The sequence below is a fragment of the Botryllus schlosseri genome, chromosome 7 (assembly GCF_051294905.1).
Source record: "Botryllus schlosseri isolate E-star chromosome 7, Bs_hap1, whole genome shotgun sequence".
Taxonomy (NCBI): Eukaryota; Metazoa; Chordata; class Ascidiacea; order Stolidobranchia; family Styelidae; genus Botryllus; species Botryllus schlosseri.
In genome coordinates this window covers 9,997,648-10,016,916 of record NC_137242.1, presented here as the reverse complement: position 1 = coordinate 10,016,916, position 19,269 = coordinate 9,997,648, and the positions used below count along the sequence as shown (strand labels likewise).

The window sequence follows — 19,269 nt, the reverse complement described above, 5'->3', positions numbered from 1 at the left end:
TATAATTGTGCCACGGAGTTATATTTGATCTTCGCGGCAGCAGGGTTCTAAGCAGGAAATTATCGATTGTACCAACATCGGGTCATATTATTGTGTTATATCTTGGGGCATTTACAATAGAATATTGTCGGCGCAGGAGTTACCTATACGGAAAGACAATGACCATGACAGATTGATATAAAGATATCAGACTTGTCGTTCGGAGAATGGGGTCGTGTCGTGATTCGGCTATCACAAACAGCGAGCGAAAAGGCTGCGTGAGACATCGCGGTACTGATAAATCTATCGAGTCTGGACTATGTGCCTTGTTATGACTATATGCCGACCTGATACCGATGCATATTATACAAGACTAGATACTAGAGTACTCTGCGCTTATTTGCTGACAATTAGGACTCCGTGGGCACAAGGATTTGATTGCTTGAGTTCCAATCGAGTACTCATCATACGACACACGTAGTTGTAGAACAATAGTAGGCTACGTACGCTCGCACATAGAAACGGCATTTGCATGAGTAGGGTTCGAGTCGAGTCAAGTATTCTAGCATCACTCATTATGACGCCATAGCAGTATGAAAGACTACGAAAGTTAAAATACAGTAGGCTAAGTTCGTTTTATGCTACCACAAAGAATATGCCGGTTCTACATCACATTGAACGTAATTTTGTATTTTTTCGAACATGCCTATTGCCCCTTGTGACAATGCGATGGGTTGATTACAACTTCACAGAGCTGTCATTTCCACTAAGATGCATATAGCTTTGTACAGCATATTTCGTATACTGCGATACGGGTCATACGACCAATCGAGATTTCAAGGCTTACACATTGCTTCATTGATCATTTCATCATTTGCTACCATCTCACATAGTTGAAAATACAACCGAAACTGTCATTGGTAATTTCAGTACTCGGGACTTTGAGCAGCCCGCAGACAGATTTTACCCTGAAAGAGAAATCCCATACCTGACACATAGACAATTTGTTGCGTCACAGAATGAATCCAAATTTGCCAACCTAAGAAAGATGGCCTTGAAACTACTTGCTCTGTTCATGTCTGCCTACATACATTCGCGAGCAAATATTTTCGATCATGAACATTAACAATACCAAGCTGCGTCCCAATCTAACTGATGTTTACATGGAGTCAGAGTTAAAGGAACTTTGTTGACAACTTTGATCGACCACTGATGTCTCATCGACTTTAACAGCTCTTGAAGCACATAAGCAATAAATTCATTAAATAGCCTACTGTTTTGGTCTATATGCTTTCAATTTAAACTTAAGGTTTACATTAAACACGATTTATTTCTTGACTAGGTGGATAAATACGCGATTGATGTATCGAACCAGGAATCCGGCCCGGCAACTACTTCATTTTTTCCATATCCGCGGCCCGCCGACTGCTGAAGTTTCCGGCCCTTGTTATAAGAGGTAGGCTAAGTATTTTTAATTTTCAAGTTTTTAGATTGAATATGACGTTATAATGAGTGACAATAGAATACTCAGCGCGGAATCGAATATGCCCGGCACTCGATTTTGTCCAGACCTATAGTAATCATAGCGCTCCGCTTCTAACGTGTAGAAAAACACCCATCACGTTAATACACAAAAATAAATATAGATGGATATGGATACAATTTTTAGGGATGCATTTAAAACAAAAATCAATTTAAAACGAACATGTTGCAAACAAGGCCCTTCATATTTTTATTGTTTTATTGTTGGTTTATGTCAGCCATGACGTCACCAATCTTTAATTGTGACTTCACAATGTAATGCGATTGACCATTGAAACATATAGGGTAAATATAGCTTCTTTATTGAAAAAGGCTTCCGATCCCTGTCTTAAACGGAACAAAAATATCTTAGACCAGGTCTACATCGTAATGCAGCATTTTACGGTCGGGGGTCATCATCATCAGAACACCCATTCCGTGCCAGTGATGTATCTACATGCTTATCTGTTGAACCGACGGCGGGTTCCAATCATTCCATATCGTATACGCCGACTATATCGGGTGCAAATCGTCGGCAGGCTCATACTCCATGTTTACTCGCAAGCATTTAGACAATTATGGCAAAATTATTCCCCTTTTGAAAATAAAAACAATTTCTGTGTTTTAAAGTGATTTAAAACACCACTTGTTTAAATGCAACCCTATGGATGCAAAGCTCCCCATGTAACTTATGTGGCGGTGACTTTACATTTGTCCGTGGACATATTGTGTGATGGAAAACTGGTATCTTACGCCGGCATCGTCAATTCCACAGCCATGCATGACATGCTCCATGACCTGCGACTTATAAGTACAAACAGTTGTTCACTTCACGCGGCACCAAGTGTGCGTGCCCCAAATAGAGCATTCCCCACCTATAAAACGCGAAGAGGCATATAAGCACCAGAATGGCACCTTCACTCCGTCTGCTGCTTTATCACTTGCATCCGCGAGACAACGCAGCGAGGCGCCGGCACTCTGGTTTGCACTGTTACACCCTATCTGGGCTTCGCACCTTCTTCCGCGGCGTGAGAAATTTAGGGCGTAAGGTGTGTTGGTCATTATATAAAATCATTTTGCTTACGGAGTTTTTCCCCATTATATAACAGCCATTCGGACAGCAGCATCGCACCTAATATGGAGGCCGGAGGGGATATGGACACAAATAAGGGAATTATTGCCAAGGCTTTGATGTTCAAGTTGAATGCGCTTATTAGAGACTAGCATTTGTTGCAAGTGTGCAGGTTTAACACCTCGATAGCGAATTCATCTTCACGCCATCATTCTGAGTATGGCACCTGTGTGTGGTGATGAGGATATACCAGTAGCAGAGTAGAAGATATGGGACAAAAATACTAAGATCACGGTGTAACGTGGGAGGCAATGCGCAAGGCAAACATCTAATCAAAGTCACTTCATTTAGGGTTATTAGGTCAGCGCTAACTGACTCGTGTGAAGTCCGAGCGTCACGCATTAAACATTATTTGTTTTGGTATCTTGATCATGAGACAAACAGACATAATGCCAAGAGGTGCATTAACGGCCAATCCCAGCATTGCGACTATTCATCAATTGCCAGCGTGAGTCTAGACGTATCATGAGCCAACATTGTGATATTCGCAATTCTCACTTGAACCTGGAAGCTCGCGCAACCTGCTGCGGGGATAATAAATCGTGGAGGTGCAGTGTACTTCAAGTGTCGAAGGTGAAGCAAGCCTATGCGTAGAGGCGTACAGATGTCATGGGTGCGCATTTGTCGCTTATCTGTCGAGTTATATTTAGGAATGCCATCAGTGTGTGCAGTTGCATAGCATTCCCCGCGGATGACAGGTGGAAGTGGTAGGACTCGTTCTAGCTTATATCGGAATGTTCGCATTGAACGCTACAGTTTGATGACTGTGGCTGAGCACTGAGCAGGATTGGACTTGAGTATTGAGAATTCCTGATGTAGGACTAATCGGAATAGATGCATGCATTTTCCCTTTTGTATTGCCCTACGAAATCCCACTAATTGCCGAGTATATCGTACCAATATTCAAGTTCATATCACTGTCAATACTTTCCGCTTCAAATCGAAGATACATTTTAATTTATTTCCGTAAGTTCTGTAGAATAAGCATTATATTATCTACCTTTTCGCGAGAGAAGGTGCGTTTTATGAGACATGCAGGGCCGCATGAAAACATCAGTTTGTGTGTCTCGATCTAGTGTTATTGTCAAAGATTTATGCAAACATCGCTAGGCATATCCACAGCCCAATAAGCAAGTGATGTGACCGTTATCCACTTTACGTATGTCGGATATATGTAGTGCATCATGGTGTGTTTCCAGGTAACGGGGGTGCTTTGACGTACTTCCCATACGAGAAATGAAATCATTTCGACTCCATGACACCATGTGTTCCGATTAGCATAACTTACCATTACGCTTCGCATTACAATAATGTGTCAAGTTGGATTATAATCTACATTACGGGTGTGATACAATCTCGAACTGTCATGGTATGTGATGTGATAGGTCCAGACGTTTTATCATTTTTGAGATGCATGTATTCAAGATATAAGACTGAACGGATATACTATGTGGGATGCATGGCTACAAGTGCTACGAGCGCATCCCTATTTATAGGGTTACCATATTTTGGGATCCGAAAAGGAGGAGGCTTACTACAAATTACAAAAAATGGATTACCGGACTAGAAAATTGCTGATTCTAGAATTAAAGGAGAGCATTTTCGATTTCATGAAAAAGGGGGACAAATCCTCCTCAATGAGGACGTACGGTAACTCTACTATTTATGAATTGGGAGTTTTGTGATTGGCGATTTTGGGAATATTTCAAATGTCAGGCCGTAGAAAGAACGGTTTCTCAATTAAAAACATGTATAATTTCGTGTCAATATAGATCTTTGTACTCCCCGAAATATATTTCAAGTCTATACCCAAACGCTGGTATTGTGGTTAAAATGAAATTAATTAGGATCATATATTAATCGCAAGGAGATTGTTTCGTATTAATGTCATAAATTGTTGCTATCGCTAATATCCCGATTCATGATCATATGAATTATATTCGAAATGTTGGATATATGTATTGTATATTGTGTAGTGAATAGTCATGTCGTCATGATCGGATCAGATAGTAAAGATTGTGTATTTAATCTGAAGGTGTTCAGATTCATTATGAATATTTCCATTTTTCATGGCTTCGTCGGGATTGGCATGTACCTAGTTATCACTTTAGTTACTGAGTTATTCCGTGTCGGCGCTATAGGCCCTGTTAAAAAACACTCTGCCGTGACGTGTCGTCACTGGGCGTTGAATGCACGACGCGAAGTGTCGCCGTTTCGTCGCTCGAGTCCTCAAGCTTATCAGACACCTGTCCCCTTTAATTTTAGACATTACGCACACGCTAAGTTGGCCATGTCTTATTGCGGGCTCTCGCGCTGCGTTTAGGTGATACGTGTTACGCTATCTGTGCTATAGCTGCGCTCACACAATAGTATTCGTATGATATGGCGATATCCCTGATAAGAGATACCAACGCGAGATCGCTTGCGTTCATTCCTTGTACACAGTTCAGTTACATCTTATCTATGATATCTCCGGGATATTGACATTGTTTGTAGTGATCACAGTGGCACACATTGTAATATGTACTAATGCCCGAATAGATGTTACCCTACACAAAATCTGATGTCTGGGGTCCGAATGCTGGCAGGATAATTCCTGCGCCAATTGGTCGCCTTGTTAATAATACTATTTGATTTTCACCGTGTATGATTAACTACCACGGTCAATTCAGTCATTTGCTTCGGGTGTTTGTTACATTTAATTGTTGCTGTTGCTGTTGTGGTATTCATGTTGTTTTTCGACCACAACGGTCATTCACACCATTTACTATGTTTCTTCCGTATATGCCGACTTGTAGAACACCGTTTTTGAGACACCGCTTACGCGGGTCAGATGGTGAGAAGGAGCCTAGATAAACCTCCGACACTCCGCCTTTATGTATTAGCTTCCCGAACTTGCACGAAAGGACGCGGTGCACAATATTACGGTATATGCCTAACACATTTTGTTTCTACGCCTGTGTAAAGTACTATGCGTGCACACTGCACCAGTGCACAGTCTACCTGTTTAGCTTACTTGGTCTATGATATGGAGTCGGCTTCACGTGGATTTGAATCTGTTACTTTGTGCTTCATCATTCATCCCTCTCAATTAAATTGAAATGCCATGAATAAGTCGACGTCACAATATCGTGCAATATATCACCTTAAGCGAAATCCACTGGCCGTTTATGAAACAATATAGCATCATGCTTTACTGACTCACGGTGCGTGAATTCTTTCTCCTGCTACCTTACTGATACAGGCCTACAGGAATACCTTACATAGCCTAGAGTTCTCAATTCATAGGAATGGCGAGGATTGATGAAAGAAAAGAATTACCGAAGCCAGGCTGGACTACTGGTCTTTTCGGTACCGATATATCTCCTATTAAGAAATCACTACCCTCTCCAAACTCGACACTATCGCTTTCCAGTGTCAGAGGAGCAACGAATACAAAATCGCGAAAAGGATATACTTGTGAAATGAACTCCACAGACCATTCGCAGGCAGAGCCGATTGATCTTTCGATGCGCAAAAGTAGCAACAGCCCAGCCACAGAAAGTGACACTGCACAAGATGCACGAAATGACCCAATCGACGGATATGCGCGAGCAAATTTCACAGCTACACCCACATCGAATTACAACATGCCCCCCGTACCCATGGATGGGTCTAGGTATCTCACCCACCCCCAGTTGCATAATCGTATATCAAACCCAACGTATGTCCCAGGGTCAATACACACACATCATGGAAGATTACCGTTTCCAACAAATGCAATGCCACCTATCTGGCATCCATCTCTGTTGATGTCACAAGCCGCTAGACAGTACAGCGCGGGTCTCTTGACGTATCCGTTCCACCCCTCTGCCAATATCGGTGGCGCCTTCCCTGGAAGCAGGTCACTGAGTCACTTGTACAGCCATAATTTATTTGCGCATTTCTCGCGGATATACCATGAGAAGAAGCGACTACACGAATCTGAAAATCTAACCGGAACGCGGTCAGGCGTTGGGGATTCGAAGGACCCGTTGTCTGACGGAGTCCGTGCGATTGCTATCTGCGATGCGATTGAAAAGAGCGATGGTGACGTCAGAACTGAGTTGAGGAGCCTTACGATAAACGAAAGGAAGCCGAACGAATATTTACTCCCGAGGAAGCGAAAATACGATGGAAGCGTTGTGACAGGTGAGTTAATTCATACTTACTGAAATATTAGTGTATTGTCGCAATGTGTAGTCGAATAAACCTTTAAGAGAGGAGGGCGATTTTCAGTACTTACTTTTGGGACGGGAGTTTTCAAATGATGACGTTTTCACAAGATCTTATGCAATGCTGCGTGCCCTGTGTTACTTGTACGATGAATTGAGACACCAAATACTAAGATTGTTACGGCGTCAACGACAGTGAGACTGTATGCATTAACATGATCTTAATTATAATTAGCAGGCTTCATTATTTTTATGCGCTCAAGACACGCAAGGTGCAATTTATTATACAAGACATAATGCGATGTAATGAACGGATAGAAGAATATCGAAACGACCAAGTGCGGCCTTTCAAATTAACATCCAGTGGTAAATCTTGATATTCCGCTGTTTTTGACGCCATCCTCGCACTATTCAACCACTTTCGTGCATTCGTCGTTCAGCGGGTAATTCTCATCGCTTTTTCTTTACGACGCCGTAAGAACAGCGGCGGCTATACGTTTACAGATCGTCCCAAAAATAGCCGTCATCGTTTCGAACTATTGTCGACTCTGCATTTTTCGAATACGTAATCTCAAAGCGTAATATTATCTTTAAATGATATCTGGATTGATATGTTGTGATACTTTAAAATTCGTTATTACGTGGTCCGTTGCATTTGCAGAAAATCTATTTCCCTCGCAATCTAAGGCATACAGCCCGGATCCTGAGAATAGAAAGTTCGCGAAAGACCACAGAAGCGACCATTCCCAGCATGATTTGCAATATCCAGACTCCCCTCCTTCTATGGTCGCAAGGGTAAGAACAGGCATGTCCTCCGACATTATAGATCTTCACTATTGCCTTTCTTCAGCAATCAACGGTTACATCGGATAACAGCCGATTAATTCCGAAACCGGTGGACTTCAAGCCTTGCCGTTTTCCGTGCAGTGAATGCGGGCGAACCTACGCCACAGTAGGTGGACTACTGAAGCATTCGAAAACGCATCATAATCCGGAAAACAACAACCATTTTAAATGCAAGGTCAGTGCTGACTCTACATCTACATCCATAAGCCAAATTGGAGACACGGAGAGATGGGGTATAATTTAAAGACGTGATCATAAGACCTTCTGACTGCTCATCGTTTTTCTGTATGCGATATTTTGAAATGATAAAATTAATAACTGCGACCCTTCAATTTTATACGAACGCAGCGTGTTGTCATAGACAAACATATAGTTCAAATGTCACGAAACGCCCCGATTCCTACTGCAAGTTGATTTTGCCCTCTTTCTACAAGACGATAACAAGCATAGGACTCCCATCGTCATAATAACGTGAACGTAACCGACGTAAAAACTAATCAACATATATGCCCATTGTAATGCCTACGAGAATATATATATTGATACTTGTCGTGTTATTATGTACCAGCCACATTCAATGAGAGTAGACACTATTTACTAAAAAGTTGAATTACATATTCCAACCATAGGACGGGGTGTAAATCAATTCAGCAGCACCTTCTGATAAGAATTCGCTGTCCACACACATATCAGTTTTGAATGAATGTATACACCGATTATTATGATATATGTATTATGACATAGCCTATATAACATATTTGGTACCGATAGTGCTTTAGTGTTCATCTTTCGTTGCTATAGACTTGCGACAAGGAATACAACTCGCTGGGTGCGCTAAAGATGCATATACGAACGCACACGCTCCCTTGCAAGTGCCATATTTGTGGAAAAGCCTTTTCAAGAACTTGGCTTCTTCAAGGACACATCAGAACCCATACCGGTGAGTTTCGCTATACTCTGGCTGATTCGTTACATTTTGGATTATTCCTTGAGTTATGTCCATTTTTATTTTGCAGGCGAAAAACCATATCAATGTACTGTATGTTCAAGAGCATTTGCTGACCGCTCTAACCTTCGGGCGCACATGCAAACTCACGAAAGTGTGAAGCGATATGCGTGCACGTCATGCGACAAAACCTTTTCGAGAATATCCCTTCTCAATCGACATCAAGTCAGTGGGTGTACCGGAACACCCTGAACCCACACCGCGCCTCTTGGTTAGATGAAGGATCGATGGAAGCAGGTGCTATGGAGAAACGCTGTTGACTGAGGACTATTCCTAAAAAATTTCAATACGTGATGGACTGTCTGCACGCCGGACTCGTCGTCCGAATTCGCAATCATTTTGCATGCGATGCTCGTATTCTCAATCATTCAATTATATGCAATCTATTTATTCAACGTACATTCACATTCGTAACCAGCTATTCAACTATAACACTGTTTTCTTGTTGTATCGACGAGTTGTAATATCAAAGTTGATTAGGGGGTCAAGGTATCAACGACACTGGGGCAATGTTCCCTCTAAGCTGCGCACATGCGCAAATGCGCAATGCTGACACGGTCTCTGCGCACAAAAAAACTGAAGTGATGACCTTTTTTTCTAGTTGTTACGCACTGCTGTCCATGGGTCTGCGCAGTGAGTTGGTGAGTGTTCGCAGACTCGTCAAAAATTAGAGGGAACATTGCACTGGGGTTACCATATTTTGATTCCGGAAAAGTAAGACACTGTTTAAAAATCATAGAAGTTAGTTTATCGAATTCGAAAACAGCTGATTTTGAAATACTGGAAATCTTGTTGTGTTGACTAAAAAAAGGTCTTCACTTTGACTCGACTCCCGAATTACCCAATTTTTAGGCTACTTCTGTGGTGTTGCTTAATAAATAAAAGTTCGTGACTATGTTCTGACTCCCGATTGACACGCTAGAACGTCCGCATTGCCTATTTCGCGGCATTTATGCCGATTTTCAATTGACCCTGCTCATTAGCCTAGCTGTAAAAGTTGTAAAGGAGGATGAATCACCAAAAAGGAGGCCATTTAGGCGTCCTCCGAAAAATGGAGAAGAAATCCTCCTAAAGGAGAACTTGATGGTAACCCTAAACAACACTCGCTTTGCCAATGTACGCCAGTATAAATGCAGACTCATATTGGTTATGTTCATAGAATAAAATCATGTCGATGAAGCTGATAAGGTCTATATCGTCTGAACATATCTCGCATAGGAGAGATGGAACACTAGTTGTGCTGTTTGGTATTCATGCCGTTTCTTCATCAATGACCATTTACACGAGGCCGACATGTCTTTCATGAATCCCATGACCTGCCGACTTATGGCACTACAGTTCACTTTCGTTATACGCCATTTCAAGACACCGAATGGCGATGAGGAGTCTAAAAAATGAACCTCAACACTCGAATCCGATAGCCATTGATATTGCCGCTGTGGAACGTACCACTACGTAACTTGCAACCTCATGCACACAGTATGAACCATTAGTTCTTAAGACTTATCCTTGTTCTCAGCTCTTTAAAATGACCAACCAGTCCCTACAAATCATTTTGGATTCCAGAATGACTGAAACGCATGTTCAACTCGGGTAAACGGGTGTATGCAGGATAAAAAAAAAACGTGGAGGTACAGAATTTGAACGACATGGTGATTTGTGGTATACAGGACCTTTGATATAGCTTTCTCAACACTTCTATTGCCATTAAATTTGAAGTCCGAAGACCTTTGGTGTACCTCTTATCAAGAGTTAACAAAACAATTCAATGCATCAAGAGAGACATCATTTACTATGGAAGACCAATATGGCAAAGTATGTCGTAACAATGTACTCGTTAAAAGTACAAAAAGACATATTTTGAAATGTAACGATGACAACCACACAGCAAGGTTCGTCAAGTGATGAAAGATGAAGGAATGTAGCAAATTAGGCGACGGCAATACAATCGCACTTAAATTAGGTACGCAAAGATATACTGAGGAAAATAATTCACGTATAAGCTCCAGTTACCACAGACGATCCTCTTCAACTTCATTTACGAAATCCGCGTAAAATTTCTTTCACACCCCCAGGCGTTGTGTATTCCCTACTCTCTTTTGCTCATTGAACCCTTCATTCGATGCGATGTCAACGTTATTTTTCGGCAATCGGCGAAATGTGTCCACATTTTGTCCGTATGCCATTATATTTTGTATCAATTCAACAAGGTATAGTTTAATATAATTGTATGTTGTAGCTGCGGTGAGTGTCAGACGAATGTATGCATGCGTCACGTATAGGAATGACGATGAATGATTAGCGTTGTGCCCAAGGCTAAACATGTAGTTGGTAGATCGAATACAAGTCGATCATGATTGTGTTTAGTAGTAACAAAAAATATGCCATTAACATTTTAGAATTCGCAAGGTCCTTGATTTAATACCGACGAGATACGGTGCCTCGTAACCCGGAGGCTTATTTCAGTCATTAATTTCACCAACAGCTAATGTTTGAGAAATGATTATGCATGTTTTCTTTTGATATTGCAGGGCAGTAATAATGGATCAGAGAATAGCAGTAATATTTGCTCTCCTGATATCGCAGACTCACGGCACTCTCGTAGAGACAGGATTCTCCGTTAAAGCACCAAGAGAGTACATGGTGTGTAAACCGATACGCGATGTCTTCAGCGCCACGAAGACAGACAACGACGGGTCGTATCCGGTTCTTCAAGGCCCGGAAGGAAAACCGGGTCCCATGGGAAAATCCGGATTGCCAGGACCTAGAGGCGAACCCGATTACAGCAATATAAATAAAATTGTAACGGAGCACGTGGATAGTTTAACCAGTAAGCGAATCTCTTAACGTTAGCGAGGAGCTCTCTTAGGTCATATATAAGCAGATTGTGAGAAAAAGAGCCAAACAGTGTCGTAAAAGGGTCAAACTGTGTAAAAAAGAGCTAAAATGTTCAATAGCTTTGTTAATAATACATGATAATGTTAACAACGTCAATAACGCTGCAACATTACCCGTATGCCAATCACCGGGAATTCCAGATTTTTATTGTTGATACTGTTGTAGGACACCGAATCCAACTAAAAGTATTACTATTCAAGCCTTTTCCAACGGACTATAAAACTTTTTGTTATAATATGAGTCTGTATTTAGAATTCCAACTCAGTCTGCATTCTACAGTGTTTCGACTTTGGCATTGCTGGCATAAAGTTTGTCAGCTGTGAAATTTTGCAGCAGTTTTAGTGATGCTTGAAAGTTCTTACAGCACTTGTTTGAAAGCAAAAGATTTGCTATTATCCTGACAATAGCATCCAGAAGTTGTAGCTGCATGCGGTTTCTTGCTTTGTAAAAGACTAAAGTGACAAGGGAGAATATTCTCTCCACAAGCGTTGGCCCATAGCAAAGGCGAAATTCACTATCTAAAATCTAAATAATCGTAATTAAACACTTTTCAGTCTCAATTTCCGAAAGACATATATTGAGATCGCTAGTTTGATAGTATATACTAACTTCTCCCAAAAAGAGCCACATATTTAAAAAAGAGCCAAGGAGCCAAACAAACTTTTTGGAGCCAACTGCTGCCTTAACAACAGCCAATCTGGTAACCCTGATTGGCATCACTATAATCCAGAATGATAGACGTCGTAGAAATAGGCTGGAGCAGTGGTATCTGGATTTGGGCTTGAAACGGCCTGGCCGATATATTTATCCAGCCCACATGTTGGCCAGACCGCAGCAATATTATTTCAAGTTCCGCACCAACGATAATAAGTAGGAAAGTTCCATTAGAGTTCAAAATGTCCGCACAATCTTCCCGCTAGATAAAATATACAATACATTATTATAAAATCAGCACCCTATATGGCCTACAATGTTGATTTACGCTTATAGCCACGAAGAAGGTTAGTTTTGCACCATATAATATTCGATGCAGCTGGGAACCTATCGGTGGACTGGACATGTTACCATAGAATGGCGTGATTTTAGCGTCACGAAAACCGTTGAATTCAATCATTCAGAACGATTTAATTCATATTTCAGCAAGAATCTATGCTCTGGAGAGGGAAGTCGAGAATTTTACAAGTAAGAACCACTGCAACACAGTGGATTATACAGCCACTCGACAATCTCATTTCCGGATATTTTACTGTTATTATTTTTAGCTGCCGTTGGTGGAGGAACCGCTCAAGCGCCCACAAAATCACCAGAGCAAATAAAGAACGGTGAGTATCCGACCTTTGATTTGGAGAATCTGCCGACTTGGGCTAGTCAAATTAAAGCTTGCATCCTCAAACCAGCCTTATCCACATGGACTATGTTCATTGTTTATTGACAACTAGCCAGACTCGGGTAATAGCCTACATGGTACCAGGTGCGACGATGATGTCACAGAACGATGTAGTTAATGCTCAAATATAAAAAATCTCTAATTCAGCTACAAACTATGCATGGCGTGCCTTTACCTATAGTCAGTTTATTTGGTTCATGCGAGTAACGCAACCGTTATCTCGTTTTATGTTCGATTCTCTCAAATTTACTCTCGTTTCTACCATTGCTTCTCGCCCAGGAAGCACTTATGGAGTGTAGGTTAGGGTTACTATATTTTGGAATGGTGAAGGGGGGACACTTTTCCGAAATCAGAAAAGTTGGTTGATCAAAACTGAAATCAGCCGATTTGACTATTAAAAAAATTTGGTGGGTTGACGACAAAAAAGGTCGTCGCTTTCGATCGAACCACGAATTTCCTATTTAGCGTCACTTATGCCCATTTTCACTCGAATCTATTCATTATCTTAGCTGTAAAAGCTTTAAAGGAAGACGAATTATAGGGACAGTGTGAACGTGAGGTTCGCGTTCGCGTTCTGTGTGTCAACCTCGGAAATTTTGAGGTTCACGTTCACAAACGAACCTTGAGAGGTTCTGCACTGTGAACCTTTTTCATATATTACAATTTTCACTTTATTATAACACTATGCACTCTATGCACGGCGATGGCAGCATAAAAAAATCAACATTAAACGAGCATGCACCCTGACAATCTCAAAAATTTTACTTGCTCTGTTAGAAAAGTTTGCTCAAAATATCCAGCTTTCCGTTTGTGAATATTTAGTGACTGTCTGATGTGAGCTTGACCTGCAAACACACAGCATCAAGAGTGAAATACACTACATGTACTGAGCGAATGATATTTATTCAACCAATCAATGAGATTGATATCGTTGTCTGATGTAAAAAATTTAGCAAGCGTGCGGGGTCAATCTTGACTTGATATGTTTACTGTATCATAAAAACAAAATCTGTGCGATTGTGGTGTTGGCTATACTGCTGTATAACTTGTTAATGGGGTAATATCGGTCGCAAGTATATAGAAACCCGTTTTACACTCTGCTTAATATCAACGTGAAATACTCAGACGCCAAATACATTTTCCGGTCTGGCCTAGCCGTTAAGGCGTAAGCTTATATTTCCTTGCAAGTCCTTGTCGAAATTGTTGGCAAAGCGACGGAAGATATTGATTTTATGGGATTATTATATCATTTGATTGCCCCAGTTGATACATTTAGCGACGTTCAAAACATCAATATGTACTTCAGCATTGTGTCATTATGTGGCCCGAGTCGTCGCTCCGTATCGTGTACAGTGATATAGGCTATCACTTCACGGAAATATGGGGTTGTAATTCGCAATATGACGTCATGTGACGTCATGAGGTTCACGTTCGCGTTCACACAGAACCTTTCAAAAAGGTTCGCGTTCACATGAGCTTGAACTTTTCAGAGGTTCATACCACGCCTAGGACGAATTGCCTAAAATGAGGACACATAGGCGTCCTCAGATGACATTTTCAAAAACCTGAAAAAGGAGGATAAATCCTCCTAAAGGAGGACGTATGGTAACCCTAGTTTAGGTAAAATATCAAATCCTTTTTAAAGAGACCTGGGGCGAAAATACTACCAGCTTATCACTGATTTATCGAGATTGAATACACCCTGTCTGTTCAGAAAAAGCGTGCGAAGACCGCTTTTCTAGTCCTGTAGCTATAGGAAATATGTGCTACAACATAATCGGAGCCGAGGGATTACTGCGGACTCACGAAAAGGCTCAAGTGAGATGCTCTGATCTGAAACCTAAATTTGCGGGAATAACAGAACTATTTGTTACAGACGGACTGCGAAGAACGAGGTGGAAACTTGGCAGACTTGGAGACGAAAGAAATTTACAACGCAATATACAATCTTGCCGACGAAAGGTACAGCACTGTCGCGCAAGCTTGGACGGGTATGACTTACGAGGTAACGAGACACAATATTCCGGCTGCTGCGAAGACATTTGCATATTGGGGCGATACTGGTTTACTGGTTTATCCCATCATCAAAAAACATGTTGCAAAAGGATACATTCATTGAACGACATTTCTGATCAATAGTGGTCGAGACCCTCACAAGTCGCAATGGTCACAAAACGCTGCGAAATAGTGATGATACAGAAATACGAATCATTTTGGATGACGCGTAACAGACAATATATACTTGTGGCTGTAAAAAATATGAGCGTTTTCGCCTTTAAAGTCATTATTGATGCCATGATGCCGTGATAGGAATTGAATCACCCACGTACTCGATTTTTACCAGCGCAAATGGTTACTGGTAAATAACTCCAAGTATAGGCAGGAGAATGAGCAAAAAAATGAGCAAAAAAATAGATTATAGTACATAGTTTGATTGATCCAGCATTGTCACACGAACTAATTGGTTGGTTTAGCATTCAACTATATTTTTAGCAGATTTGCGCAGCAGTTTCTGAACTGGTTAAGTATGGTACGATGGCCTATATGTTAATCATTGATTTAAAAGCGTAAGTCGAGTATAGCCAAGTATTTGTAGTCACCTGAATACTTGTAACGCTGTGTAAAGCTGAACACTGAACGTGGTTTAACGAATTATTGAATTATTATTATTAATCAATAAATTATTATAATCAGCGGCACTGCTATTTTCATCCGCGATACACAAGGATAGGAATAGCGGGACGTAGTAGTGTCCGTGCGTGGTCTACCAACCTAACAACCACATGACGGCCTACAGATATTGCCAGTATTAAAGGGGGACTGCGCTCTAAAAATGATATGATCTCAAATTGTAGCGCAGATCGAGAATTTTTTTTTGGCCGCAGCTATTTTCTACAGAAAGCTATCGTAATGCAGCTGCAGTTAAATGAATGTCGCATAAGACCCGTTTCGTTCCAGCTACCGCGTTTCTTAACCCGTTGCGAAATTTCTGGCGCAATATCTTCACCGTCACACTTGATCGACGCGACCTCCATATTGTAGCTCAATTTCTTTATGTAGTATGTGGTAAACATACTGCGACACTCAGTTTGCTCTTTGCTTCCACATGATGCAACTGTACGAACTCTCAATGCCACTTGCAACATATGCATAAGCATAATCACCGTACTGGCGAGGCCCAAAGTTATTTTGAACATCCCTACTGTAGCCTACCGTATGCACTACAAAAATGCTATCATTTACATCCATAATAATGAGGCACAATCGGCACCACCTTCGTCATATCATTCTTGTGAATTATGCATTCGTTAATATACAAATTATACATTGTATCTATTAATTCCCCATTCTGACAGACGGCATTGTCAGTTTGGCACAGCAGTGTACTGGTAGTGTACAACAGAGCCTCGACAGTAAGGTGATTATGCATATGTTTAGGGTTACCATACGTCCTCTTTTAAGAGGATTAGTCCTCTTTTTTTACTTTTTTGAAAGTGTCCTCGGAGGATGCCGTTTTGTCCTCTTTTTTTTTAGATTTTGTCCACTTTTTTGAGAATTTTGGTCATATTTATAGCAAAATTCTACTGAGTTGGAGTAAATCAGCACCGAAGTGACGCTCCGGCGGGTATTTCGGGAGCTGCAAGATTTTTTTTAGTCAACCGACCACAAAGTGGGAAAAATTTACCATATTTTGAGAATTCTCCTCCGGTTTTGCAAGTCTGAAAATTCTGAAAAAGTGTCCTTTTTCAGATTTCCAAAATATGGTAACGCTACATATTTTGCAAGTGGTCCGTACTGTTGTATTATGTGGAAGCAAACTAAGTGTCGCTGCATATGTTTATCACATACTACATAAAGAAATTGGGCTACAATATGGAGGCTGCGTCGAGCAAGTGCGACGGTGAAGATATCGCGCCGGAAATTTCGCAACGGGTTAAGAAACGATGACGTGCAGCCGCGTCAGTTGGTCCTTTTAAAATTCATTTTATTGCAGCTCCATTACGATGGCTTCCTGAAAAAAATGGCTGCGGCCAATTTTTAGAGCGCAGTGCCCCTTTAACTCCCAACATAGCAGTGTCATTGATGGTGTTTCTGATGACCTTTACATGACCTTCTCGTAACATTACAGCAACTCTGGAGTTGACCGGCACGAGATCGCGTGTTTTCTTGACTCGAGAACCTCGGAATAATTTTCTAATATATGGAATACTTTTCTAATATACTTCATGCATTCTGCATCCCGATAACTCATGTAAATCTCGCGAATACTCATTATGTCATTTATTGTCTATACAGGATGACGAACTGAGAACGCGAGACGGCAACAAAGAAATCACGTATGCCAAATGGACATCTGGGTACCCGCGACAGAGCACATCGACCTACTATGCCTCGTTTACAAAAGTCTACATATTTATCGACACTTCGTCGAGAGTGCGAAGAATTCTCAACGCACGGCCCACGGACACGAAGTCTCACGCGGTGTGCAGCTACAGTCTCTAAGCGAGTAATACCCCAGTGAATCCGACCACGGCGGTGCCATGATAACCTAACTACTGTATCTGTGTATTACGACATGAATTTTGTGTTATCCTGATATTCAGCTGCCAAAAATATACGAATCCCAATTACCAATTTTCTATAATGGACTATTGCCCATATCGAGCAGGCCCACTAGTGTGTTGATACGATTCAAAATCCCTTGCTCGTTTCGACTTCGTGTGTCGCATGTATTCCATATCAATACATTTGAATGTGATCATACCCGATGGTGTCTGTATATTTGACGGAATCGTGTTGAGTTGTCATTAGGCCTACTACCACTTTTCAAATAGAGATTCATTTCATGAAACGTGATTGTGACGTCATCATCAAATCAAGGATAATAATAACCTGACCGATGCCCGTTCTTCCCATCAAAATTCGTGTAGGTCTATCGCTAATGTATGGTTGTTTTTGGAACAAATATACGCTCCTAGACCGCAATGCTTTTTCCACACGTTTGAAATTTTCGTTGCGTTACCCCACAACTATCGAGAATACACTGCACTACTATGAAAAATCCCATTTCGTACGGAGCCACCGTAGAGGGGTCAAATGAAGAGGTCTTCTCCAAACGTTCAATATGCAGCAATCCATGACATGATAGATGCGATTTACCTACTTTTATATATAGATTTAGCACCCGGTAAGTACGGTGATCAAGCTTGATCATGAACAGTCATCAGCACCATTTGAAGTCAATTCACTTTATCAACAGCGTTGGGCGTAGACGCGATGCGGAAAGGCGACAGAAAAGCGCAGTTTTACTTCTCGAATTCTGCATATTTATCATGCGATCAATCGCATCGAATGCATCAAAATCTGGCTGAAATTACACGACCTCTGAAATGATTATTTTTTCTGGACTCATGAGTACAGATTTCAACGCAATGAAATGAGCTTGACTTCGTAGAGAGTTGAGCAAAGACCTAGACCAGTTGGCCTATGCCCATTGCCCATGAGTCCATGTGGGGCCGCGAGTACGGCCGCGAATACGCCACGCTATAGTGCTTGAATAAAAACTTGAGGAGCGTAAGCTGTCATAGCTAGATAAGTATAGTCCTATATTATGATGAAAAGAAGTGCGGATTATGTATCTACACGTTCTGCCATCACAGTAATATCACCTTCCAGTCCGTGTATTCTAGTTCATGGATTCTTAACCAGGCACCCGTGAACCTCTTGGGGGTACGAAGCATCACCAAATCAGGGAGTACTAGATGCATTGTGGAATTAGGCCTATAACTTATCTAGAGCCTAAAATTATTTAGCAAACCAACATAAAAAGGAATATTTTCAGGACAGATATACGCTCCGTGCGATTTCATCTCAATGGTATTAAAAAAAATTAATGTAGGCACCATCAGAAGTTTTGATGGAAATGGACAGAGGGCACGAGACATTTTATTGAAAGCTCGAGGGGTACGTTCGCAAAAGAGGTTAGGAAACACTCTAAATTATACATAGTTGATAGTTGATATTCCAACTATGGTATACTAGGTTCATTGCGATGGCAATATTCGAGATGACGCGATGTCATTCCGCATGCAATGATTTTTCAGTGCATTCCAGAATAGCAGCTGACGATCTTCAATTTCCTCAGACACCCCCGCCAAAGTCTCGTATATACGATCCGGAAAGTACTCAATACTCATACTGGTCTCGAGTTTATGTTTATACCTACACCAATGCTATACTGAGCAGTGCAGAGCAATATTCGAAAACGTCAATTATAGCGTGTGAAAAGAGGCTTGGAATCAAGAGT

At 41.2% G+C, this 19,269-nt stretch overlaps 2 protein-coding genes across 2 annotated transcripts; both read left to right on the top strand.

Moving 5' to 3' along the window:
• Positions 1-2,533: 2,533 nt before the first annotated feature.
• Positions 2,534-10,105, top strand: LOC145442479 (uncharacterized). The gene is made up of 5 exons (XM_080320396.1): positions 2,534-6,802; positions 7,487-7,620; positions 7,676-7,846; positions 8,473-8,611; positions 8,688-10,105. The coding sequence occupies exons 1-5, from the start codon at positions 5,923-5,925 to the stop codon at positions 8,867-8,869; spliced, it is 1,506 nt and encodes a 501-aa protein (XP_080176522.1). The 5' UTR covers positions 2,534-5,922; the 3' UTR covers positions 8,870-10,105.
• A 1,077-nt stretch (positions 10,106-11,182) lies between these two features.
• Positions 11,183-17,961, top strand: LOC145442481 (uncharacterized). The gene is made up of 6 exons (XM_080320398.1): positions 11,183-11,507; positions 12,716-12,757; positions 12,838-12,897; positions 14,677-14,780; positions 14,839-14,967; positions 17,259-17,961. The coding sequence occupies exons 1-6, from the start codon at positions 11,219-11,221 to the stop codon at positions 17,463-17,465; spliced, it is 831 nt and encodes a 276-aa protein (XP_080176524.1). The 5' UTR covers positions 11,183-11,218; the 3' UTR covers positions 17,466-17,961.
• Positions 17,962-19,269: the final 1,308 nt, after the last annotated feature.